The sequence below is a fragment of the Aspergillus melleus genome (genome assembly GCF_016097325.1).
Source record: "Aspergillus melleus strain CBS 546.65 chromosome Unknown contig9, whole genome shotgun sequence".
NCBI classification, from domain to species: Eukaryota; Fungi; Ascomycota; class Eurotiomycetes; order Eurotiales; family Aspergillaceae; genus Aspergillus; species Aspergillus melleus.
This window is the reverse complement of record NW_025763378.1, coordinates 908,541-934,276: the sequence shown is the minus strand read 5'-3', so window position 1 is coordinate 934,276 and position 25,736 is coordinate 908,541. Positions and strand designations below refer to the sequence as shown.

The window sequence follows — 25,736 nt, the reverse complement described above, 5'->3', positions numbered from 1 at the left end:
AAGTACTCCACCAGTCTTCTGCGGTGATGATACATTAATATCAACGAAATGATGACAATTAGATGTACTCAGCCTATGTTGCACCCAGTGGCGCTGTCGTGAGCCACCATGTGCCGTCAATACGAGGTTGTCAATACTAATCCAAATAGGTACTAAGAAATGGTTCAATTTGGGGATGCTAAGATCCTTACGACAAGACAACGTTGAAGGCAAAATAAGAACATGAAGCAGAGGAAATGAAAAGTGAAGAAGAACCACACGACATCAGACATGCCAATCATCATCTAGCCTTGTCGAACAACTCAAGGTTTCCCCCCCAGTAAGCCTCATCCGAATCCACCCAGCGGATCTCATCCGGACCCACCGTTGACTGGTCAGTCTCAGTCTTATTTTCCTCTGGCATAGGAAAGGGCTCTTGTTGCGCTCCCTCAGCTTCCTGCCCTTTCTCACCCACGTACACCGGTTGACGACCCTCTCCCTCCCCCAAGCCAGACTTGAATGGGATGTGGGGAATCTTACCTTTCCTGTAAAACTTCAGGATATCAGAGGCAGACTTCATTGCCTGAGCCTTTGCTTGGGTGCCCAACTTGAGTTCGTTCTTCACACCCCACGCCGCCGGATTGTCAAGGTAGTCCATGACGGCGTCGAACCCCATGGAGAGGAAGGGCCCGACATAGGGTATTAGGCCTAAGCCAACACCGATCAGGTTCCGCAGAGACTCCCTGAGCCAGTCGAAGTCAGCCTTGGTCGGTCTCTCCTTCATGTCCGTACCCTCTTGTAAGTTGATGACATCGGCGTGCTTGATGTGGTCGCTGAGCTCGACTTCCCTGGCCTTAGTCATCTGCCAGGCCTTGATAGAGTCGACATCACCGGAGTTGAAAAGCGTGATAAACTGATACGTGTCCAGATATTTCTCGTCGCGCATTTCGCTCGGGACATGGAGAGCTAGCGCCAGCTGTTGGATGTCGAACCGTGCGGTCCACCTTGGTTGATAACCGAGCCCTAATTCTCTATCCTTTGGGATGTTGAGCTCCCCAATGGTGAACTCGGGGGCTAGACCGGGTAGATTGGGCTCCTCGGGAACGTCTGGCTCTTTCACGGTCTTTTCCTGGGGCGGAAATTCCAGTTTCTCGCCATGCTGCCAGGCGTACTGCGCGGCCTGGACACGTCTTTGAACCTCCAAATATCTCTCGTGGAGGTCCACCCTCGTGTACGTCTTGAGCGTTAATGAGTTGTGGAAGAACTTCAGCTGTACGTATCGCGTCCAGTCTTTATACTTCTGCTGCGGCATCGCATAGAAGGCGGAGGGCAAGTAGATCCCTCGGATTGGGTAGGTGAGATCCACCCACAAGAAGCGCTCCTCTGGAGTTGGCATTCGAATGGGGATGAACGCGACCTGGTTGTAACCGAGCCACTGCGAAAGGTTCCGCCCGTCCCCATTGCCGTGAAGGATATCGGCGCGGCTCATCTTGGTGCTCCTTGGTCCAACACCGCACCAGAGATCACGCCAGCGCGCATAGGTCCGACCCGCATATTGAATAGTCTGCCTTTCAGCACGGGGATTTCCCGTTCCAGGAAGTACGGGGCTCTTCCCCGATGATGTGAAAACTTCGTCGATGCTTTTGTTGACGACAACCTCGAGGAGCAGATAGTTTTTGAAATCTTCTGGGTTCGACCCACCATGCCATGTAGTTGTATGGAGGAGGTCACGATGAAACTTGCCTGGTCCTTCGGGGCCTGTGGATGTCATGGCTGCTGGTTCGCTCTACCTAAGGCTTGTGAACGGACGACGGACGCGTAGGAGAAGTATAGCTTGGTAAGACACGAAAGAAAGATGGGAAGCAATGGGCAGCCCTCGGAAATTTATCCATCTCCATCCGGCGGGGTAGAGCCATGCCAGGATCGCAACAGTATCGATGGGCATACGAGGCTGTGTAACAGCGATGGTTATCAAGTTCTCAGCTCGATACATTCAAGCCACATGCAAGTAAAGTCATGCTGAAATCGACTCAGTAACTCAAAAGAGTATACACTCTCGGATCTATCTGGATCCGAAGCTGTAGAGAACGCCGAGCTAGAGATCTTTGGGAATGCAAATCGTACTTGGTCCCGCCGCTTCAAGAGGGCTTCACATGGTTGCTCCAGGCAGACCCAGGAACTGGGCACACAATCACTTTTGAGCTAAGGCTACGTATCATTATCAGACAGATTAAATCCAAATCACAAAACCGGAAGATCATAACCCGGGAACTATTAGATCTAAATTATGCTAGCTGTACTGGCTACATGCAAATTCTTAATACAGCGTGTCGATACCATTTGAGAGGGAACCCCAGGTGTTGAGGTTCTCCCGCAGACAGGAGCTGGAGAAGGCCCCGATGCTGCAGGCTCTGACAGAGAGCTCGTTTCCACAGGAAATCCTCCGTTAAGTTGCCTGAATGCACACCGCGGCCATAGCCCTGTGGTTCGCTGCCGTTGGATACCTCGGCAGTTGTTGATTGGCCATTGTAGCGGAATACCACGGCCCAACAGTGTCCGAGCATATGCCAGAAGCTTCGAGTTATGCGTCCCAGTGCCATTACCCACCGGGAAACGAGGCTTGTTTCGGCGCTACTGGCTTTGGTGTCTGAAGGGCCTGATAATAGTGTCTCAGTGTTTGAAGCCAAGTCCACGATCGTGTTATACTCGTTGTGCCAGCATTTCTTGATGACTTCGTCGATCAACGGGTCACTGTTCAGCTGGGGAAACTCCATGTTCTGTAGTAATTCCACGACCTTGGGACCATGTTCCTTAGGATCTTCAGTGAGACATTGATCCCCGTAGACTTCCATACCGTAATCAATCAAGTAGTATAAGGAACCGAGGGCAAATTGCTCTGTTCGAGGACCTAAAAGGCCGGAACTTCCACATCGTCCTTCATCTGGCTCATTATTACTAAGAACCCTTCCATATGGGGCCATACAAGCTTCAAAACCTGTCCCGATTTCTGCAGTACAGTCGAAATCAGACAACTTCAATTGATTGCGATCGAGTAGGATATTTTCAGGTCGTAGATCGCCATGAGCGAGGTTGAGAGATTCAAGAAAAGCAACAGCTTGAGCAAGCTCGTTCATCCATTTCTTCCGCAGGGCTAGCGGTTCCAGTCTTTCTACTTTAGTGACTATCATAGTTTGTTGATCTCGGACATGATTACTTTGCATCCGAGACCACAGGGACTCGTCTTGTAACACGGTTAGTTAACACATCTTGTAAGATAGGAATGGGGTTCGCACCTCGCATATATTCAAGGAATATTCCATTATCAGCATATGGAAAACATTGCACTATAGAAGGGCAAGGTGGATGTTGCAAGAAGGTCTTGTAGATGTTGAGCTCTCTCTGGAATTGTTCTCTTTCGAACTCTCCGGCTTTAGGGACCTTAACCACGATGCGAGGGTGAACTTCATACACAAAGGAAATGGCTCCCTTCCAAACCCAGTGAACCTCTGGAAATTGATCTTGAATTGTCATGATTTTGTCGATTGCGCACACCCAGAAAGTTGTGGTGTATATGTGAGCGCTGAACAAAGAAGTGAAAGGGGTAACTCAGGAGTGGAAGAGGGGAGACTCAGGCATCTGTCTGGCAGGTATCGTGTTGTATTATTGTCTACCGCCTCGGTGAGGAACCATCTCATTTGTGATTGAGCCGGGATCCATGAACAATTGGCACAGACACCGGCCTATTATAATATTGTAGAAGATTAGAATGCCAGGTGACCTTCGCGGCGATTAGACATGAGAAAATCTTGAATAGCTGAATTGCTTCAGACTTGCTCTTTTAGGGATGAAAAATCTTACCGCGATGCCAAGATATTCCAGGCTTATGACTATGATGAAAATGAAAAAGACAGGATCGCTTAGACCTTTGGATTGGCCACTAAATTGATGGCTTAGATAGATGAAATGAAGATGGAGGGGCAGACGAGGTGGATCGTCATCTCGCTGCATGTCTTGGATGACTAGATGTCTCGTAGGTATTAGTGCTAGGAATAATTTAACTGTGACCTTCCCACCATCACCAACAGCTACTCCGGATACTCCGTGGAAAGGAAACAACGTGCTTCAGATTGGGCTATCAAATTTCATTATTATCGCATCTCACATCACATCATACATTACCAACCGGCGCAAATCATGCAAAGATGGATAGCTACATTATGCTGAGGCTGTCACGCTGCGGGCCTTGAGATATTCGTAGTCGGGCATCGCGTCTCGAACCCTCTTCTCCAGCATATCGGCAGTCTTTTGACCGAATTCCTCCTTCCACTTGGCAGCCTCCACGGCGATATCCACCACGTCAGGTGTCTTGGACTTTATGATCCCGGATGATCCCGTCAAAGTGGAGACCATGATACCTGCGGCCTCGGGACTCCACAGGGTCCTCTGTTCCGTGTTCGGGTCCACGCTTGCGACCAAGTTCTGAGCCCCGATATCCTTGGCTGCTGGCTTGGTATCCCACTCGAATTTGATCGCGTCGGCATCGAGGCCGGTCAGTTCGCAGAACCGCACTATCGCCTCGGGCTTGTGGATCACCTCGTGAGCGTCCAGGATGACGGGTCTGGCGTCGGGGTCGTCCTGCTCCAGACACCAGTCGTAGAGCAGCCGCGAGAACCGCAGCGTCATGTTGGCCGCCATCACGCCGGCGATGTTCTCCTCCGTGATCACGCCCAGCTTGACCATCTTGCCCATCGCGCGGTAGAAGGACGGGAACATCAGCGCCGGGTGCCGGACGATGAATGCCATGTGGAAGGTCCGCAGGTACTCGTCGGGCAGGATGGTATAGTTGGTGGGCGAGAACGTCGGCGTCGCGGTATAGGTGGTCGGCACTTGGAGGCGGAACGGAGAGGCAGCGCCTGCTGCGTCATCGTTGCTCAGGGGAGCATCCTCGGTGGCAGTGCTAGTGTTCTCATCCAGATGCAGGATGCTCTTCAGGGCCAGCGGGTCGATGAACCAGGGGGAGTGTTCCTTTGCGAAGAATATCTTGCCCTCTTGGCTGGCTTGGGAAGTGCCCTCCTCGAGCTGGTCGAAGCATTTCTTCAGGGCAGACTGGATCTCGGAGCGATCTTCCGGGGTCCATTGGTCGAACGGCTTGTAGATCCGGTTGTCGTTGGCAGTGGCGACAAACGAGTCAAAGAAGTAGTAGCCACCCTTGTCGTTGGCATAGACGTTGGGCTGGTCGGGGAGGGCCAGGATCTTCAGCAGCAGATTGGAGGCCGTGCGGGGGTTGCTAACCAGAAGGATGCGACGCGGAGGAAGACGAGCAGGTGCCATTTTTAGTATAAAGGATATTAAGTATAGATGAATACGAATGATTGGCCCCAACAGACGAGGTTAAAAAGGCTTAACAGAAAGCAAATCAAATCAGAGGAGAAAGCGATGGTGAAAGGACGGGGTCCGATGGTGTGATCGCGGCGGTTTAAATAGTTCCAGCCTACCAGCCCTACTACTTATTGACCTTCTATTTACCCTTGACTTTTTACTTTTCCCTGTCATGTCATCCCCCCAACGCCTCCAATTCTCGGACATCCGCATGGGGATTCGGACATCTCCATCGCCGTCAATCTCCGAGATGATACGGTGTTTCTGTCTCGCACAGAATCCAAGACCCAATCATTCTCTCCTCTCGCCCGGTTCCACCCAACTCAACATGGGGGGCTATCTCGCGTCGAGTCGTTCGAGTGGAAAGAATCCGGTGGGCGCCAGCGAACGTGTGAAACAAACGGCTCGCCCTCGGAACTTTCGCGCTCATGTCAACGCCGATTCCGAAGCAGACAGGGTCATCATTGGTGGTTGAAAACCTGAATGACAGTCGGGTGCAGTAGAGCATCTCCACTATCTGCAGATCACAGGAGGGGGTTACGGTTATGTTGGGCCGTGGACGAGTTGCGAAGGGATCCATGAGAATCGGCCCATCACGGACCTTGCATCGTCCTTCTTGGCTGCGTTGACCTGGCCAGTGGGACATTTTCTCGGACGCAGAAAATCCAGAGATTGACAACGGATCAGGGGGGACTACTTGATTGCAGTGGCGGGCTGCTCCTTGTCTCTCGTTTGCCAAGCCAAGCCATTAGACAGTTTCTATATCGACCAGGCCAGGATGGGATCCACTTTGTCTGTCAGAAGCAGCGCCAGAGGTCCACTATCGGTTTTAGTCTCTGCAACGCTCTCGTTAAGGACAGACGGATTCATGTTTTGTATCTTACAGGACCTGCTTTTTAGTTTTTACCCCCGTTCCCCATCCCTTCCCACCGTCGAAATCCGTCCGAGGGACTTGTAAGATTCACCATTTTCGCGCGAGAGGTAATAGAGTTCGTTTTGATTCTCGTTTATCTTGACTTTTCCGATACGCCATGACATGGGTCGCCGGGGCGGTGCAGACATGAAAAGGATCGGGCTTGCATTTCGTCCCGTGAGATGTTCAATAGCATTAATTTGCCGGAGAGTTTACTCTGATGTTACGTGACTGGTTGGCTGTGCTTATCGGATTGGAGACGGTCGGGGCATTCAACTAACATCAGAAGATAGACATAATTTGGTAGCCCGAGATTTTCGGAAGCTTTCTTCGCGAACTGAATTATAAAGGAGAATGCTTAACTATTTTCTCGAGGGCTGACCATGCTGCATAGCTCACAGTTATCGTGTACATAATATAGGACTGAGGAGAGCGAACCACTCTGTATCGAAACCCCGTACCCACAAGGAAACCGGTTTAACATATGGAAAGTTCCTTCAGCTCACATGGGAGTCGACCGAGAGCAAGCACTGCCAGTCTTGTGTGGCATGGGTTATATCAGGGAGCAGGGTGTTTAGCTTTCGTCCCGGGGAGTGCCGCACCCTTTCGATAGCTTTTGATGAGACAAAGCAGACGTGTCAAACATTGCATCGTGACTGTCGCTATTCGAGTGTGTAGAATATAGGCGGATGTTATGGCTTTCCCGTATACTAGGGAGAGAGGGACAAGCAAAAGAGTTCAATGTAAACCCGACTGAAGTGTGTAAACGGGCTGAGATGTAGTCTGGAATCCAGATTTCTGTTGATATCTCGAGCTTGCTGATGAGACTTGCCATTGTGCTCCAATTTTTTAAAAGGAATCCGTTTAACCATGGACACTGTCAATCCTAAACAGTGTCAGTGGTCTCTGACGAGCTGAATATAACAGTTACCTATTGTTGGTTGCAAGAGGAATAGTCTCACCTTTAACCTTTCAGCGCTAAGCCTAGGGTCAGGTGCCTCCACGCCGTCACAAAGACGGCACGGACTAGCACAGACCAACCGATGTAGCATCTTCAAGGCAATCGTGCGGTTTTTCAGAGGAATACAACGATAATTTGCCACAACTGGCAAGCTCGGTAGACCACATGACGGCTCATCGAATGCATTGAGAAATTCAGCCGAAATGTTAGCAGTATAGACATAGAGGACCTCGGTCTGTGCGCCAGAAATGGCGAGGACGTTGACCTTGAAAAACTGGCCCGGACTTCCAGAAACCGGCGCTATAGCCGGACAAGATGCTGCAGTGTTGTCATCCTGTTGTATTGTCTGACACGCTGTTGCTCTGGTTCTGTGGTGTCTATCTGCATCCTGTTGCCGCTGCTGCTCCTGGGCTAGGGCAATCAGCATCGCCATGATATATGGGTCCTCTGCTGGATTATGGGGTATAATCAATCGCAATTGTTTACGGCGAGTGTTTATGACAGGGATATTATTGGAACCACAAGGATGACGATGTACGTATTTCTCGCGGAGCGACCTTATCCTGTCAAAGCTGATATAGGCGAGGCATGGAGAGGCGGAATTACACGAGAAAACGCCCTCTGTTCGAATCCTTGCGGCGGGCTGACGACTGAAATAGAAAGGTAAACGCTCAGAGCTATGAGAGTGTCAGTAATATCAAGGTAGCATGTGGGGGTCAGCATTACGGTAGGGCGCAGATATTATGGGCACAAAGGATTTCCTCAATGGCATATTTCTTGACGATCAGGGTCCTGCACCCTGAGAGCTGCATCGTCGCGCGAATGAGCTCTGGAGATATCTGAGCTGTAGGAAAATTGCATCTACTTCGCCGTGTTTCGAGAATGCTAGGGTCCTGCGATCCGGCTTGCGGTGGTCGATCATTCCTCGTCCGCGGGTTTTTCTGCGCCCTGAACTTGCAATCTAGGTGTCGCAACTGACTGGAGGTCCAGGCAATGGGTTTGACATAGAGGCGTTTACGGCAATTGGAACGGAGGATAGACAAGATCGACGTGGGCTTGGTTGCGCTTTTAGCCGTTGAACGCTGGCTTGCGTTGGCTTGAGTATCTGAACGGCACTGAAGGTCATCTGTTGCCTTCCGTTTAGATCCAAGTAGACCCGACATGTTTTGCTGGAATCATTGAAAAGCGAATTGCTAGCATGGTGGTACGTTGGTAGTGCTTCAAGAGGAAGACAAACTGACGGAAGGGGGTTTGTTGATGGTGGTGCACCGCTTCCCGTGACATAGCGGTATCTGCCTACCTATTCACCGCTGCAGCCTAGCAGTATCATCAACCCCCTCATTGCTCATTCCATCTTTCTTCTAAGGCATATCCACCATGACATCCAGTATGACCGGCTGTGACCATGAAGCTCAAAATCGAGAGGGATTTAAGCAGATATCCCAGATGCACGAAGAGTTACATCTTGTTGCACAGACTAGAGAATGAGAACAAACTGGAACAAGCTCTGTCAGTAGAAGAACAGTGCAACATCGACTCGACTTTCGATTGCTCACTACTCCCGGTCTTACCTAGGTGGAATCGTTACCAATCATGAATCCTGCCCGGTTTCCGGCCGAGACGGACCATTCCTGGGTAAATATCCTTACGTCGGCCTGTTCAGCTGAAGAACCTTACCTTGTTCGCTGTGGCTACTTCAATCCAACAGATGTCTTGCAGAAGGTTGGCATAAAACACAACCTCCTGGCAGGTGACTGGCCTGTTCTTACCTAGTTGAGTAATGGTGGCAAGCCATGCCCAGGGGCGGACGGGGAATCCCTGCTATATTGCTCAAGTTTCTTCGTTGAACGTCTCACTGTCATGGATGAGAAGGTTACATACCAGGTACCCCGTCAGCTCATCAGCAACCGTTAACCCGATGACGACTTGCTTGCGTTACCCAGCAGACACAGGCGCGTATCTTATTTAAGGTTTATACCTCTCCAGGTACCTTGCCTGGTATGGTAGGTGTCGGTGTATATTAGATCGCCTGGCAGGCATCTCTATGGTGTCGATGCCAGTGAAGTCGACGTATATTGGTCGATCTGACAGACTGCAGATTGCATGACAGCTACGCAGATAGTCGATCAAGAAATGGTCGCGAGCACGGATTGCTCGGGGGGTATATAACTGAGACTTTTCAGCAATTTGTCTACTGCACTTCCTCGCTAAGCGTCTCTTTCCCATTTTCGGATACATTTTTTCTACTTCTCAACCATGTCCACCACTCTGAAATCGCGCAACCTTGATCTAGATTGGACACTCGATGCCGCTTCCTCTCTCGCTGCAGTCGAGTCTAACGTTCTAGCTAAACCGCTGGATCTAGATGACCTACAACTTGTGGAATTTGATATGCCTGACCTACAAGATTTTGCCCGACACCTGTCTCCTCCCATGTCCCAGGGATCACTACAATCTCCGACCAATGTCACCCCTCGTCCAACAGGTTTTCCACACAACGCCAATGCCTTCAGTCAGTACCGCGAGGCCCATTCGATCGCTCCACAAAGGTCGACACAACAGGGTATGTCGTGGGGTTTGGCAGGATACAGCCCAGCCATTTCTACCAATGCTTGCACGAACCCTAAGAGCATTCACCATCTGCCGGGAAGAGACATACTCGGCCATTCTGTCAATTGCACCGAGTTGCTACCAGACAATGCCTCCGTTACCGTTGTAGAGGGCGTGGGTGAAATGAAGAAGGTCCAAACTAAAAGGTATGCCGGCATATTTAGGTATTTCTTCCATTGGGTGATGTGCTGATACTTCAAAGTGAATCATCCCAAGCCAAGGTCTTCAAGTGCAGGTGGGAAGGCTGCCTAGAGAAAAGGAACCACTTCAGACGCGAGGTTGAATTGATGCGACATATCAAGACTATCCATGTGTCGCCTCAAGCCTATCAGTGTGACGAGTGTAACATGTTTTTCAATAGGAGAGACAACCTAGAGGCACATGCTCGTCGTGTCCATCAAGATCGTGGGTGAACTCTTTCCCGCCTATGGTGTCTTCTCTCGTGGCTTTTTTGTTTCATTTTTTTCACTCTCCTTCTACCCCATTCTCTCCTCCTTTCTTACTCTTCTTCTCTATCACCAATTAATTCTTCATCGGCATTTTTGTGCTTTTTAATCTTTTTTATCGACCCCTTCCTCCCTGGGTAGAGCCTACTATCACTATATCATCATGGTTTCCCCTTTATCCTTCTATGCTTCATTGATTCCCTTACATCCTGATTACTGTACACACATGAAACCCATAACTTTTCTACCTTTATACACCTTTGACCGAACATGCTTGCTGAGAATGTTTATTCTATTTCTGCTCAGTGATTCGTGTCATTCGTTGCTTTCTCTTCTTGCTTTACGAATTTTGGCTTGGCTCTTCTGAGTACTGCACCCGCACAGCACCTCATAGACCATTTAGAACGTTACTGGAATCTATCTATTTTATTATAATGAAGTGGTTCACATTCTTCCTCTTCTTCCCCATTCCAACAGCGATACTTATACCAACCACCCCATCATATCCTACCTCCCGAAACCCACCAGCAAGTAAATGTAACAGTTAAAACTCCCCCCTCCCACCACTCCAACCCCAAAAAATCCATCCCCATCAAATCCCATACCCCCGCCACCTCCTCGGCCCCAGTCCCTCCCAGCCCTAAACCCGGCGACGTACTCGTCCACAACCACAGCGTATTCGACATCAGCGCGTCGCCCGCCGCAACCACGACATCAGGCACAGCAGAATACGAGAGCAAACAAAGACTTTCTATCGTTCCAATCCCAACAGTCGAGCTGGCAACACGATGCATAATCGACCATCTGGCATGATTCCCATACACCTGTGCCGAGGCATGGTCGGGTGAAAAGCGCGAGGTCAGCTCCACGACGCTAAAGACCAGCTCTTCAGGCAGATCGCCCGCGTCGTCGAGATCCTGGCGTTCAAAACACCACAGTGGTTGTCTATGACAGAACTTGAAGTAAGACGTACTCCTTTGCGGAACGCCGAGGGCGAGATTTGCAAGTTTTGGAGGTCAAATTCGGAGCAAGGTCCTAGTGATGAAGAGCTTTTGATAACATTGCGTTGATCTCCAGGTGAGAGCGGGACATCTGCTCTGTCCTGGGGTTTCTCTTGAGAGGCTCCTCTGTGCGCTGGTGGTAGAGAATCATGCTGAGTAGATGCCTCCGGAAGCGAGTTTGACACTCGCTCATTTAGAACTAAATCTAGTTTTTCTTTCCCAGAAACGCTAGTCGATCTTGCTATAGATGAATCAGTATCATCAATTTGCAAATGAAAGCAGCGAGAATATACAGTTCGAGTCTCCTGCAATACTCGGGTGGTATATGAGCATCTCTGCTTGAGACGGATGCAGCTAGAGCATGCTGGCCTTTCACCAGGACAGCGAGCCTTCTTTCTCCTAGATTGTATCATTAGAATGCAGCGTACTAGGCCAAGAGAGATGAAAACACAAACCTGCAATTTATACAGGCTTGATTGGAGTGTAATCTTTCCCGAATCTCACCCAACATGATGTGGACGGTTGCTTGACAGGACGCAACGAGAGGGACAGAACAGACATCTACCGAGAGTGTGGGAGGGGTTATACTACGAAGAGCTGATTAACGGACATTAGCTGTCTTTACGTTCCTTACTTCTTTATTTCATATAGTCATAGCTCGGGGGTTTCCTCTTACATGTGGGTGCATGTATTAGGGCTGAAATTCCATGTCCGGGAATAGAAAATGAGTCCAGCACATATGACAACTGGCAAAGCAGCCCAGATCATAACAATAACCGAGCTGTGATTTGCTTATTGGGAGGCAAAACTGTACATCTCTTGCCTATACTACTGGTCGTAAAACATTCAATATCATATATCGCAATAGCTTCGTCTGAAGTGTAAGAACGAAGTAAGCTCTTGTCCTTCAATGCCCCCACTTCCTGCATCCTAGAGACGAGTTGCTTTGGGGGACTTGACAAAACCATCTACAATGCCATTGATACGAAGCCAGAGGGAGGTATGATCCAGATCCTAAATAAGAATAACGTTAGCTCATGATATTAACCCTCCAGAGATCAACTCACCCTCGTGCGCGACCCCGAATTCGCGCCCCAGACCCCACCCGAGACGGTGGCGTCGACGAACGTGCCCAGACCGGCGTCGATGATGGTTTTGCCGAACTCCATCGTGGATTCGATCTTGATGGTGCTGCATTCAATAAGGAGACGCTCTGGGTCTTTCGACGCTGTGATCACCCCGTGCTCGGCGTCGAGGTAGACCTGTCGGACATGTTTGCCGGCTGGGAGACTCGACAGGACGGTGTGACATTTCGAGGTCAGTTCTTTGGCAGACGGTGCGATTTCGATCTTGCCGTGGCTGCTGTACTCGGCGACTAGTTTCTTGCAGGTCTCGGTATTGATGTCGTGGATGTGGAGTGTCTTGGTGGATGGTAGCTTTTGGCGGAGGTTGGCTGGCCATGCCGTAGCCGATGATTCCGAGGCCTGGGGATGTTAGTGATTAAGACAGTGATGGGGGGGTATCTAAAGGACATACCTATAGCATCATAGATTGACGTCTGTAGCGGTAGACGGGAGACGGTGTGCCGTATTCCATGCCCGGGAGATGAACCGGACGACGAAACGGGTTCAATTAAGTACGTGCTTTGATAACGCATAACGTTAAACAGCCAGCTAGTCTCGTTTATAAATGCTCTCCGGTCAGCCGAGGGACTCACGAGCAGAATTATGAGCGGGGAATGAAGGCCTGCAGAAGTGGGAATCCCTAGGAAGTACCGGTATACTTGATGTATTAGGACAAAGATTCCTCTAACTCTCAGACAATCATCATCAGATGTCAAATCACTAAGTACACCATAAGCCAAGCATAATAGCCAAGCATCTCATCCCATACGCTGCAAGCACCAGAAATGCTCAAAACAGAAATTCCCAAATGCAACCCATGACCCACAAACGAACCGGAAACGCCATCCAGATACACAAAGTATTAATATCAACATATGCATCGCCAACCAGTCAGCGCAATATCCCCAACTGGTTTGAATCACCTCCAAGCCCCCAACCCCGGCAACCCCCCTCGCCCAACCCCCGAACTAGCCGCCTGAATAGCCCTCTTCTTCCCGACGCCGCCTTCCTGCTCACGCACCCCAGCCACGATCTTCTCCAAATTCGTCTCGACCACCACCCCGCCGACAATCATCTCACTGAGCACGGCATGCATAGTCTCATACCCAAAGATGAGGTCCAGCTCGCAGACATTCTCGAACATGCGGTCCAGCGCCTCCACGAAGACCTGGATCAGGTCGATCAGCGCGAGGGGCGATTCCGTCGACGTGGAGATCATGATGAACGAGAGGGTCGCGTAGGTGCGGTAGGTGATTTGCGTGGGGGCGTCGGAGGGGCCGTTCTCGACTCCGGAGCGTGCGCCTTGCGAGAGGAGAGGTGGGAGGGGGAGGAAGTTGCAGGCGCTGGCGGGGCGTTGGGCAACGAGTTTGTAGATTTGTTCGATGAGGGATTGTTTGGTTTGGGTGTCCTGGTTGGGAGTTAGTCTGCGTATGAAAGGAGGGTGGTTTGTTTGGAGGTTAGGATGTAGGGTATGAAGCTTGGAGCTGGGTAGGAACGTACGATTTGAGTGTAGAATTTGGTCAGACGGGGCTGACCCGCGTTATTGAAGACGAGGACGGCGTTGATCATCGTGGCAATGGACGGATTGTAAACAAGTCGCCCTGAGTGCTGGGTAAGTTGAAGTTCAACGGAGGTGGTTTCTTATCGGCGGGGCGGAGGTTCGGCTGACATTCCGTTATTCCAAGGCTCTTCGGGAAGATTGCCTATCTGGGACGGAAACTTGGAGAAGCTCCGATTTCTCCATCTTGTCTTTAATTCTAGACTTCTATCTATCTTTCTTCCTCAGTTTCCTTTCTTTCTGCAGCTCGGTTCAACGAGCAATCAATCCCTCGCCATGCGAACCCTCACACCCACCTCCCTCTACACGATATGTCTCCGCCAAACACCCCTCTCCGTCCCTCTTCGCCGAACCTTCTCCACCACGCCACAACAACCACCTCGCTCACCACCCTCCAACCCCAACAAAAAAAGCCTCTCAGACCTCACCCCCACCGACATATCCTACTACTGGGACACAACAATACCCACCCCCTCGCAACTAACCTACGCCGACAAGATCTTCACGCCCACCCGCCACGGCCCCATCAAACTATGGTCCGCGAGCAAATTCCGAACCACGCCGCTGTCGTCTGTGGAGCCGGAAGTGGCCTTCCTGGGGCGTTCCAATGCAGGGAAAAGCTCATTGCTGAATGCGGTCATGGGGAGGGAGATTTGTTGGACGTCGTCGAAGCCCGGGCGCACGAGGGAGATGAATGCGTTTGGGATTGGGGGGACGAAGGGCGGGGAGTCGAAGGTTGTGTTGTTGGATATGCCTGGGTATGGGAGGGCGAGTAGGGCGGAGTGGGGGGTCGAGATTATGAAGTATTTGCAGGGGAGGAAACAGTGAGTTGCCTTTTTCTCTTCTTTTTTTTTTTTTTTTTTCTTTTTTTTTTGATTGTTGCTTGTTTCTGTTTTGAGATAGGTGAACGGCTCACTGACTAACGGGTTGAAAGACTTCGACGAGCATTCCTCCTAATCGACAGTGATCACGGCATCAAAAAAACAGACCAAGACATCCTAATGTTATTCCGACGCTACGCAATCCCGCATCAAATCGTCCTCTCCAAAGTCGACAAAGTGCTCGCAAAGAAAAAAAGCCAGGTGAAGAGCGGCGTATCGACCGCCAGCATTGCCTCATTGCAAAAAATGCTACAGGGGCTGAGACCCGTCGTGCAGCCCGTTGTGCAAGTGGAGGGTCCTGGCGCGTTGGGGGAGATCTTGACCTGCAGCGCGGAGACGACAATGGGGCCGGGCCAGGCGTTGGGGGTCAGCGCTTTGCGGTGGGCCATTCTGTCGGCTGCTGGGTTGGATGGGAAGGTTGAAGCGAGGGCTGAGGCTGCTTCGCCTGTGTCTGGACTGTCTGCCGTTGCGTCATGATGGGGATTGCGTTGTGGGAGCTTATACGCTCTTGGTTTGGTTATTCAGTTGGCAAGCCGTTCATGCACGGCGTTTGCTGGTGGAGAATGCAATGTGAACATGTCCGTGTCCGAGTTCACTTCGAAATGAACACCTACCACCGCATCCTCTCCATTGATACGTCTTGCGAGGCCATGACGTCTCAGAACAGACAAAACAGCAATGTTCCTCAGACCACGAAACGACGGGAACAGCAATGAGTTGCCTCATTCCTATGGCTGGAGTTGGTAGTTCGCTCTACGTTCTGCATCCAGACCTTTGAACAAGGTCTTGTTCATCAATTCACTCTGAGCAAAGTCAGAAATTCGGAGGCAAATGGGAGCAAGTCAGATTTTCTCGTCACAAAGCCTAGTTGCATAAAGACAGACTACGGTGATAGTAGATCATGTATCTTAATTAGAATATAAGCTTGACGGAATAGGCTAGTTATATAAGATAGAGTTAGACGTATTCAAGCAGAATACTCGAATCCGGGACATTGATTTTGATGGAATGCAATGGAAACATTATGGAACATGCAGGATAATATGTTAGCATGGTAGAATAAGATCATATAGCAGAATCAATTAGACTCTTGCGTTCGATGAAGACAATGCCAGATGAAATGCGAAGTGGACATTATGGAAACATGAAGGTAGGTTGGTCGGGAAATAAGGTCATGATGAATGATGCAAATGGACATGTTGAGACGGATGATGGGAACCCTTTTGGATGCAAAGACGCCTTGTCTGTCGTAATAACTGCATGTCAAAATCCGCCAACCTCGCTATGCAAATCCTCGTAATTAGAGGGACAATTCTGTGAGGGGGTATCGTGAATGTTTTCATAGCTCAAATCAATAAAAATCAGAAAAATCGAAATATAAAGAAAAACACCAGGGCGCGCATGGGAAGAACCAGGCACAGTTGACGGTTTTCTGGAAATTATCAGGCGCAAAGGTTGGGCTGTTATCAACCTGTGAGACAAAGGTGGGTTGGTTCACTGGCAAATAGTGTACGGAATATCAGGCATCGGATAAGTCGTAATCCTCGTCGGCATCGCTGACTTCGTGGCCCCAGCGGTTGACGACTATGCGTCTCCCTAATTGATCTTCGGGTACTCCATCTCGAGAAGCACCAAAGTCAAGAACCTAATAAAAAGTCAGTGAGTAATAAGATAGGAAGTAAAGGTCATCTGATCTCACCTCGATATAAGTCATACTATCACGCTGGACTGCAGCGACACATTTTCTGTCATTGAATTTGACCTGCCAGACTCCGCTGAGATCGGTGAGAAGATCCCGAACGCATTCGCCGGTTCGAACATCCCACATCTTCAACGTTCGGTCAGATCCTGAAACAACTTTCTGGCCGTCATGCTGGAAACACGTGATGGCGCCAGTATGGGCACTCAGCATGTTTTTGCATTGACCGGTCTCCGGATCCCAAATTCTAAGGGTGGAGTCGGCAGCCGCGGAGACTAGACGATCGGATTTCAAGTCCAAGAGCCCGACCAAGGAAGTATGACCCTCAAGGTTATACAAGACAGATCCAGTCTCCAAAGACCATACTTTTACCATGTTGTCCATGGATCCGCTGATACACCGGTTCCTCTTGTGGTCCAGAACGACGCTGTAAACCTTGAGGGTATGACCTTGGAGCCTGTGCACCGTTTCTCCGGTAGAAATCTTCCATACTCGTACGGTACAGTCATAGCTTCCACTGACGAGGGTGTCACCATGGGCTGCGATCGCACGAACCGAATGTTGGTGACCGGTCAAAACGCGGACAAAATACGGGCAATCGGTATCATCGACATGAGGCCCACTCTGGTAATACCCCGGATCGCCGGGTTTGGGGAGCTTCCATACCCGCAGGTTTGAATCTCGGGAACCGGTGATGATCAACGGCTCCTTGGGCATCATTTCAGGGGCGCCGTTCGCCTTCTTGCCCACCTCCACTGGCAAAACGATTTGAAGGCATCGGACCGTAGAAGTATGACCATGGAAGATCTGAGTGCACCTGGCCCGTTCAATATCCCAGACTCGAACCGACCTGTCGGTCGAGCCAGAAACAAGAGTGTTGCCATGGTACTCAAGAGCCCAGACGCCACCCTCGTGACCCTCGAGAGTTGCCCTTAGTACACCGGTCTTTGTATCGTACACATTGATGTTGGTATCGTCGCTACCGGTCAGCACTTTTTCGGTGTCAAACTGAAGGCACGTGACTACATGGCGATCGTGGGCACGGAACGCAATATGTCTTGGTTTGACGCTAGGAGTCATCCAGGCTTTGTGAATCGAGTGATGGCGCTGGTAGAGAGATTTGTAGAGATGAAGACCTTGGAGGGACGGCAGACCGATATCAGGATATGGAACGGCAGCGGCGGCGGCGTTTGCTGCGGCGTAGGGGCCTTCGGCAGCAGAGATTTCCCTTCGCCAGTCAGCTGACTCCGAGTGGTCGGTGCCACTGGAGGAGATCTTTCGTTTGGCGAGTTTTCGCGAGGAGACACGTGTGCAGGCCTTTCTCTTTGGCCGACGATGGGATGACGACGCCCTATCACTGGGCCCGGCAAGAAGGGGCAAACTGGACGGCGAACCAGACTCGGGGTCGGGTTTGACATAAGTGGAGACGCTGAGGTCCTTTTCGCAGTCCTCAGTCCCGTTGGGGAATTGCCATCCCCAGCCCTCCCGGATAGCACGCTCGAGCTCTCCTTCAGGGAGAACATACCCATCTCGGTCGAAGAGCTCCTTCCAGCTCTTCTCATCGGAATTAATGACATGTCTCCACTTCTTGGACACCTGTGCCGCGCGACACATGGTGACGGCGTCGAAATATTTAACGACATTGAGCACCAACTCAAGAGGCAGGAGTGCCAAGAAGTCACATTTCAAAGCTGGGTTGACAACGTCGGCCACAAAATGCAGAGTTGGCTTAGGGCAGCGTCTCAAGAGTTGGTACATGAGGTATGTCTTCATGCCCTCTGGAACCGAATCGAAGAAGTCCAGCACATTGGGAATATCCATCAACGACGATGGTCGTGGGAGGTTGGAACTCGTGGCTAAGTCGGTATCCTTTAAAGACTCGTTTGTTTTGGCGTCTTCCAGGCGCAGGGACCCCATGTAGCGGGCCTCGCTATCAAAACTTGAATCCGTATCCATTTCGGGCTCTTCTTCGGCCGAATCAAAGGAAGAGTCGGGGTTCAACGCGTTCATAGCGGCGACCGGGGAGAGACTAGGGCTAGGCAAGCACATGTCCTGGGCTGCGACATTTCCAATGTTAGGGACTTGAGAAAGGGACCCCGCAGGCAAGTGCTGGGAAACTTCTTCCGATGCATCATCATAAGTCGTGTCCTGGCTGGTATCCGCCGTGCCCTGCTCCTCTTCTGCCGTCGTGTCTGGCAGCTTACCGACACTTTCCTCTGAGCGTCCCAGGCGTTTATTTCGCTCGGAGACAACAGTCCTAGTGCGCAGCTCTCTCTTTGGGTTGGATGCTTGTGAATTTTCCCGGGACTCAACTTCGGACGAAAGAGGAGATCGGAGTAGTGTTTCACGGCGAGGGATGTTGGCACTGTGGATCCTTCTCCGAGAAGCTACGACCTCACCAGCACCGTATGCATTGGGCTCCGTTTCCGGTGTCGCCAGACCGGCTGCTATGGGATAGTTTGGGGTAGAGCCATGTGAACGAACGGAACGCACCGATGGATCCGACGGAACTCTGTTGGCAGGGGGGCGCAAGGAGCCTTGGTGGGTTTCTGGGATGGATAACGGACGGCGCTTGGAGATCGAGGGACGAGATGGCTGATTCGATACTTTCGAAGGAGCGAAACGGCGTGGTAACTGCGTGTCGTCGGAGCTAAATGAAGTTACTGATCGAACCAGACCGTTGGAGGCTTTTAACGCGTCGTTCTTTTCATTCAGCTGCACGGGAGTTAGTTTTCAACAGATTCCTTGAGAGGATAGCGACCGGAAGGACAGGACATACCTCGGTGAGGGTTGCTGTGGTATCCTCGGGTTCATTGAAGACGACTGACTTCCCTCCCAGATCGAATTTGACGTTCCTCAGCGACGATGGAGTGGGCGACGATGCAAGGGGATAAAGCTTGGGATCGAGATCTCGCGTAGCGCGGGGCGGGTTGATACACAACGGGGGAAAGGTGGTCGTCGTGGTCGTCGTGGTGGTCACGACAGTAGTTCTCGTGGCAGGAGCGAAAGAAAACTGGCCGATGGAATTAATGGCAGCTCCCTGGTCCGCGCCACCAGCCGTGTCTTGATCGCTCATGATGTAATTTGGACGTGACAATATCGAGAAGTCGGTCAGCTAGAGGAGAACGCGACGATAAGATACGTAGGAGACGCGTGTTCGTGAAGCGGCAGGCGAGTCAACTTGGGGCGTTGTGGCTATTTACGTGGAATATCAGAGGTAGCGGCGACTCATTCCCAACGGACAACAATAGAGGTGCGGCGAGTGTTAATGCGAGAGGGGTTCAACGGCCGGGTGAATTTGGACAAGAAAAAAAAAAAATAAATAAGAGGTAAAAAGCATAAGAGCCGGAGAAAAGGGCAGGTCGGTATGAACGAGGGCGTCAGCACTGTACAAATTTACAGAAACCATCCGACAACCCAAAGGGGGGGGCAGGGGAGTAGTTAGAACATGGCTGCGATAACGATAGGGCGGTAGGCGATGGAACGAAAGAAGAGGCAGAGAAAACGGAAGGAAAAGTAAAATAGAAGAAATTCAGAAGCCAAACTAAAAGCCCTCGCAAGGGAAGAGAACGAAGAAAGGAGGAGCGTGGCGTGTTCTGCTGACAAAAAGGAGGAAGTTGGGGTTGGAGAGCAATCGAGGGAGGGAGAGACAAGAGGAGAGGAAGAGGGAGGGAGGAAGAGAGAGAGAGAGAGGTGGTTGGTTTGGGAGAGCAAAAGTGAGCGGAGTCGCCGTCGGGTGGACTGCACGGCCTGGCTTTAGCCCGTTTAGGCGGCTTCCCGAGGCTTTCTCCAGGTTCACTTTGGGAATCAGTCCAGATTCTATCGAGGGCCAGACAGGGTACGTGAAGTGCAGGGTCGAGGATGCAAATTTAGAATAGTGAAAGGTTTCTCGTTTCTCGATGAACAGAAAATCAACAAGATGGTAATTGACATATTTTAAAATCAAAGATAAATAAAATAAATAAAAATAAAAATAAAAGTAATTAATAAGAATAAAAATTTCTTCTGGTCGAGAGAGGCAAGGCGCCCTCTTGAAATTGCCGTGCGACCTGCAGTTTCGTGCTCGGAGGCGCCTCCCTATAGGCAGGCCCTCATAACCCTGTCTGCTTTTCTTCTTCGGTTCTCGCCAACTACAGGTCCGTCGGTTGCTTCAAACAGTAACTACCTACAAATCATAACAAAGAAAAACAAGCGAGAATTCCAACGATCATCAGACACCTCGACTAATAGATAATTGTGACGACACATGTGACTATCTCACCTCATCCTCCTATCGTTAAGAATGTCCCATCCCGTAATCTGTTGATATTTTCGGACCCTAATCTATTCATGCCAGTCAGATTTCCTTTACTGAATGCTACACTGCGCACATAACTTATTCTGTACCTGTCATTTTTCTCCTGCATTTCGTCGCCGCCACCTGCCCGTTTCACGTGATAGGGTGGGCCCCCGGCTCTGGTGTGGCAGAAATTCATCTTTTTTCCCCCTCGTCTGGGTTTTGGATCTATCCAAACGCCTGCCTCCCGGAAGGACGCCAATCCTGCATCGTGATTCCCTGCCACATTGTCCCGAATATCATCACCGTCTTACGGCGTATGGCGTACGTCCGGACTCGACGTCTCAAGTCCATCAACTTCTCCCCATGCCAAACAGGATTGCGGGGAACCACTGGATCAGGACCGCCGACTAGTGTGTGATTCAGAATACCATGGATCGGGGAGTCTATCGGGGAGTCTACGTTTCTGATCACCCCAAACTCCTGTTCTTGCACCAACCTTATCCTTGACATCGTCACATCCTCTGGTGTCTCCTCATTCCCATGCCGGAAGAGACTTGCCAGTAGAGTTTCCCTCCCGGCGGCGCTGCCTCCACGTGACTCGGGGGGATTGGCGGGCGCGTGCCAAGACCGAGTGACATCAGATTTTCTGTCGCGCACCGCCGGGATCCACTCCGACCATCAAACACTCACTCAGACACTCAGACAGTCCATCGAGTTGGTGAACATTCGACTCCTCGCAATGCGGCCTTTGCCAGGACCCGGCTAGCTTCTGGTTCTCGGAACCTTGCATATCCATTTCTACGGAGCATTGCAGACACTGCGTCCGGGATTCCGCGGGTGAGATCCTTCCTTCTTCAGCGGAGACTTCTGCTGTGGCCTGTGACAAATTTGTAGTCTCGGCCCGTGTGGAACGATCGGAATAGCGTAGAAACTAGACAGTAGACACTCGTCCGGACAAGAAAATCAGCCATTCGCTTTGGCTCCGTAGTCCGTAGAATCGGTCGATCACTGATCAGAGACAGTCAAATTAGCCAATTTTAGTATCCCGTACCCGCCCCACATTGCTAAAAGTACTTGTGCGACTTTGCGGGCGCCGTCGTTCGCTCTTGTACCTCGTTTCCCCGTTGGGGTCCTCTTCGAAAATATTCGGATCGCTCGTTTGTCTTGACGTCCTTTGCGAGTTGCCGACCATTGGGACACAACACGGTGCTGGATGCCTGGAAGCGAAGAAGAGGGGTGGGTTTACTTAATATCGCCGGGTTTGGAGGGGTTTCGCTGCAAATTCGAGATCAGCTGACCTAAGATATACATCGTAAATGTTCAACAACTCGGATCTTACCAGTAGATGAAGCAACCACATAGGGTTATTTCAGTGGTCAAGTACCAGTATTACAGGAGGCATTAACACATGTTCCAGGCCGCAATTCTGAGGTCCAGGAAACTCGAAGGCCAGTCACGTTCTCCTCGTTGAGAACGGGAAACAGCGAGCCTCTTCCCGTGACCGGCCTCTGGACAGTTCATCCTACGTCTGCATCTCAATTTGACCTCAACACCAGTCCCCTCCCACCATCGGTCCAATCTCTGGAGTAAGCTTTCTCGGGGTAGATGGCCGATCGATTCGGATTTCCCGATCTACTATCTCGGCACAACGCACTCGATAGCATTCGATCCGTCAATCCCTCGGTATGGATCGGATCAAAGCCTGTGGGCCGCCATCGACGGTTCAGCTGCAACGGGTGCAGGCTCCCAGTCAGCTTACATCGGTCAACAAGATGGCCTCAGTCCAGACCAAGCCTCAAGTCGAGCATGGCAACCCAGTGAGATCCGAGGTTCGGCAGCGACAATACCTGACCCAACGGCAGAGCCTACAGATGGTACAGATAATGTTACACGTGTCGGTCAGTATCCCCTACCTCGCGTTTTCCTATTCAAGTGTCTGAGTTCTCTTGGTTCCAATAGTTTGGGACATTGTTCTATCTTCGGTATGTTGCACATCAATTCACAGCTCCTCTCGCGGTCACTCAGTACTCATATCCCTACCCAGAGAGCTTTTGCCGCTTCCGTGCTTCGATGATCGCGACCTGAAAGAAGCCCAACGAGAGCACAATGTCTCATATGGAGAGTTTGTCGGTGAGAAGGCTCATCCACAGAGTTCACCAGAGACTCCATTCGGTAAAGGAAAAAGAGGGCAACCGCTCAAGATCATAGTCCGGGGTGCTGATCCGAAAGCGGACAATATCCTCGATGTCCTGGTATGATAGGTTCAGACAGCTCATTTAAGCCGTACTGACAACTACAGGAAACCGGAGTTTTCGACGCTCTCAGCAAGAACGTACTAGAAGCTCTTCAACTGACCATCTTTGCCGACAAAGATTCTCCCGACAATGTCTTGGAGACTTATACATTCTCATTCCGCTATACTGGGGGGTCTGGTGATGTGAACCGTCGTCTCGCAAGCATGTCTATAGACAGCATGGGCTGTGTCGCCGACATGAAATATGCACAAACCGCCAGGATAGGGCTGGAGACGATCATCCGGCGTTTGATAACGCTGAGCACATTCCTTCCGACCCTGCCAAGTACCGCGCTCATCCTGGATAGACTGAACGAATAAATGCTGACATGGATGCAGATAAACGGAACCTGGGTATCCACTTGTTCTATACCCAGGATTGCCCCCCGGAATATGAACCGCCTGGCTTTACCACGGCACGAGATGAAACCATCAACTACCCGCGGGACGATAACTGGAGGAAGGAATCACAGTCATGCGGAACAATGGATAGCGGTTGGCATGTGTGAGTCTCAGTAGACAGAATCAACTGAAGTACTGCTAATAACCGAACAGTGTTGGCCTTAACGTGACCTCTCTCAAATGGATCGGCCCAAGTCTAGGAGATCTAGAAGCTGTCCCAAAGATACCCCCGCAGCTCGAATACGGAGAAGTAGTTAAGAGAAGTGATGATATTGGTTTCTCTGATGGCAAAGGCTCTCCGCAAAGTGTTAGTGGAGAAGGTGGTCTCAGAATCACCCACAACGAGACATCTCACTCAGACTGGGACCAATCATCCATCAGAAGTGGGGACGCAAATAGCAGTTTGGAGATCTCTACACCCTCGCAAGATGTTGCTGATAGGCAGAGACTACAAATGATGATGCAGGTGAGCAAATCTGCGACTTGGAGTTAATGCTCTGGATGGAGATTCGCAAGAAATAGAAAGGACGACTGACATATGAAACAGTCACAGGAGATGGCGCCTTATCCAGACAGTGACATCCCTCCAACACAGCCCATCAATGAGGACAATATAGCTGAAAAACAGGCTGAATTTACCCCTGAGATTGTACCGATCGTATCTCTATCTCCGGAAAAGATCATCAAGATTCGAGAATTTCAATCTGCTGGTAAACCCAGTCTATCGACCGACGAGTTTCTCAGCGAGCAGGATGAAGGCGTTGTCAGGTGCCAATGCGGCTGGGAAGGGGAAGAAGCAGGCATGGTAAGCCGGTCTGGACCTTTGGCTCATAGCATAGGCTCATATCAACATAGATACAATGCGCTTTCTGTTTCAAGCACCAGCACGCGCGATGTTATGGATTTGAGAACACCGGGGACCACAGAATCCCTGATGTGCATACCTGTTATCAATGTTTATTGGAGCAGGATGAACCCGCCGTTCTTCGTGATATGGGCAGTCTTGTTCTGCTTAGAAGGGCAGTCAGGATTATACTAAACGAAGGATTCCCAAATAGGACCTCGGAGTTTATGCAAAAGCTTCGTAAGAAACAAGAGTCTCTCGATGTTAACACCATGCTAACAACAGTAGGTTGCAATGGGCAGACAGTCATTCAAATAACAGATCTCTTGAGGAAGAAGGGGATCCTGCAGGCAACGCCAGGATACAAGGCTAAAGGGTTCTTGCAAAAAGGTCTACCCAAGTTCAGTGTTTCTGCCTCAGATGAGGTGCGTCAAATGATCGACAGGGAAATCCTCGATCCGATGCTGAAAATCAAACAATACGTAAGGTTCCTAGTGTGCTAATGTATATCAACGCTGACAGTATAGCAGTATGTGTATCCAGGGTCAAACGAGTCTACGATACTCGAACCGGACACTGAAAAGACCGACGCTGCCGTTGACGATCTATCTCTTCAGATCCAAGAAGCCGGAGTGAAGAAACAGAAAGAAAACTCTCAGACGCCGAGCCGCTCTATGAGGAGCTCGGATGCTGATAGTCCGAGTGTACCAGGGGCAAGACAAACTCGTAAAAGGACACAGATGCTAGAAAGCATGGAAAAGATGCGCCAAGCAGAAGAATCCGAAAAAGCCAAGAAGTCTACACAGCGAGAGTTCACAAGCAAGCTCCGGGGTGCAGACACCGGAAAACGAGGACCTGTGCAGAAAGCTAATATCAATGCCCCGAAGGTTACGACTACCCCGAAGACCACACCTCGAAAGAGATCTCCTCCCCAGTCGTTCAACGAAGGAGAGCTGCGCCGTAGCAGCAGAAAGAGGCGCAAGGCGAGTAATTATGCCAAGCCGATTGATGTCGGAGCCGAAACAAGTGATTATCAGAGCACATAAAGCGCATTTGAGGCAGGAAGAATGATTGGTAGCGGTGGTCAAAGGTGGTTTATGAATTGATCAAGAGCTGGAGGTTTGGGGGGTAAGTTCTACAAGGGTTGGGTTCGTTCACATGAGGATTGCATCTGAGGAGCTACATTCAGTCTTTCGTTTTTCGGGTCAGTGCTTCCGGGAGGTTACGAAAAGTTCACTTGTATTCTTATTATTATGACTGCATTGCATTTGTTACCCCAGACGTCTTTAAAAGAATGACGAACGAGGAGATTAGAGTCTATACTCTTTCTACTTTGTCTAGTTAAGAACGAGTTATGAATCTCGCGT

At 50.4% G+C, this 25,736-nt stretch overlaps 8 protein-coding genes across 8 annotated transcripts; 3 read left to right on the top strand and 5 right to left on the bottom strand.

Moving 5' to 3' along the window:
• Positions 1–280: 280 nt before the first annotated feature.
• Positions 281–1,750, bottom strand: LDX57_012970 (uncharacterized protein; the record flags this gene model as incomplete). The annotated part of the gene is made up of 1 exon (XM_046094720.1): positions 281–1,750. The coding sequence occupies one exon, from the start codon at positions 1,748–1,750 to the stop codon at positions 281–283; it is 1,470 nt and encodes a 489-aa protein (XP_045950699.1).
• A 532-nt stretch (positions 1,751–2,282) lies between these two features.
• LDX57_012969 (uncharacterized protein) lies at positions 2,283–2,831 on the bottom strand (the record flags this gene model as incomplete). Its single annotated transcript, XM_046094719.1, has 1 exon — positions 2,283–2,831. The coding sequence occupies one exon, from the start codon at positions 2,829–2,831 to the stop codon at positions 2,283–2,285; it is 549 nt and encodes a 182-aa protein (XP_045950698.1).
• Positions 2,832–4,194: 1,363 nt separating this feature from the next.
• Positions 4,195–5,310, bottom strand: LDX57_012968 (uncharacterized protein; the record flags this gene model as incomplete). Its single annotated transcript, XM_046094718.1, has 1 exon — positions 4,195–5,310. One exon carries the CDS (start codon positions 5,308–5,310, stop codon positions 4,195–4,197), a length of 1,116 nt encoding a protein of 371 aa, XP_045950697.1.
• A 4,178-nt stretch (positions 5,311–9,488) lies between these two features.
• On the top strand, positions 9,489–10,255 carry LDX57_012967 (uncharacterized protein; the record flags this gene model as incomplete). The annotated part of the gene is made up of 2 exons (XM_046094717.1): positions 9,489–9,988; positions 10,045–10,255. The coding sequence occupies 2 exons, from the start codon at positions 9,489–9,491 to the stop codon at positions 10,253–10,255; spliced, it is 711 nt and encodes a 236-aa protein (XP_045950696.1).
• A 1,964-nt stretch (positions 10,256–12,219) lies between these two features.
• Positions 12,220–13,982, bottom strand: APS3 (putative AP-3 adaptor complex subunit sigma; the record flags this gene model as incomplete). The annotated part of the gene is made up of 4 exons (XM_046094716.1): positions 12,220–12,303; positions 12,357–12,773; positions 13,435–13,821; positions 13,914–13,982. 4 exons carry the CDS (start codon positions 13,980–13,982, stop codon positions 12,220–12,222), a joined length of 957 nt encoding a protein of 318 aa, XP_045950695.1.
• Positions 13,983–14,247: 265 nt separating this feature from the next.
• On the top strand, positions 14,248–15,329 carry LDX57_012965 (translation initiation/elongation factor MRX8; the record flags this gene model as incomplete). The annotated part of the gene is made up of 2 exons (XM_046094715.1): positions 14,248–14,795; positions 14,906–15,329. The coding sequence occupies 2 exons, from the start codon at positions 14,248–14,250 to the stop codon at positions 15,327–15,329; spliced, it is 972 nt and encodes a 323-aa protein (XP_045950694.1).
• A 1,042-nt stretch (positions 15,330–16,371) lies between these two features.
• On the bottom strand, positions 16,372–19,627 carry CDC4 (SCF ubiquitin ligase complex subunit cdc4; the record flags this gene model as incomplete). The annotated part of the gene is made up of 3 exons (XM_046094714.1): positions 16,372–16,497; positions 16,552–19,266; positions 19,331–19,627. 3 exons carry the CDS (start codon positions 19,625–19,627, stop codon positions 16,372–16,374), a joined length of 3,138 nt encoding a protein of 1,045 aa, XP_045950693.1.
• A 2,888-nt stretch (positions 19,628–22,515) lies between these two features.
• Positions 22,516–25,415, top strand: LDX57_012963 (putative meiosis specific protein Hop1; the record flags this gene model as incomplete). Its single annotated transcript, XM_046094713.1, has 10 exons — positions 22,516–22,728; positions 22,790–22,812; positions 22,875–23,082; positions 23,130–23,409; positions 23,463–23,628; positions 23,679–23,991; positions 24,073–24,330; positions 24,381–24,609; positions 24,658–24,851; positions 24,897–25,415. The coding sequence occupies 10 exons, from the start codon at positions 22,516–22,518 to the stop codon at positions 25,413–25,415; spliced, it is 2,403 nt and encodes an 800-aa protein (XP_045950692.1).
• Between the last annotated feature and the right edge of the window lie 321 nt (positions 25,416–25,736).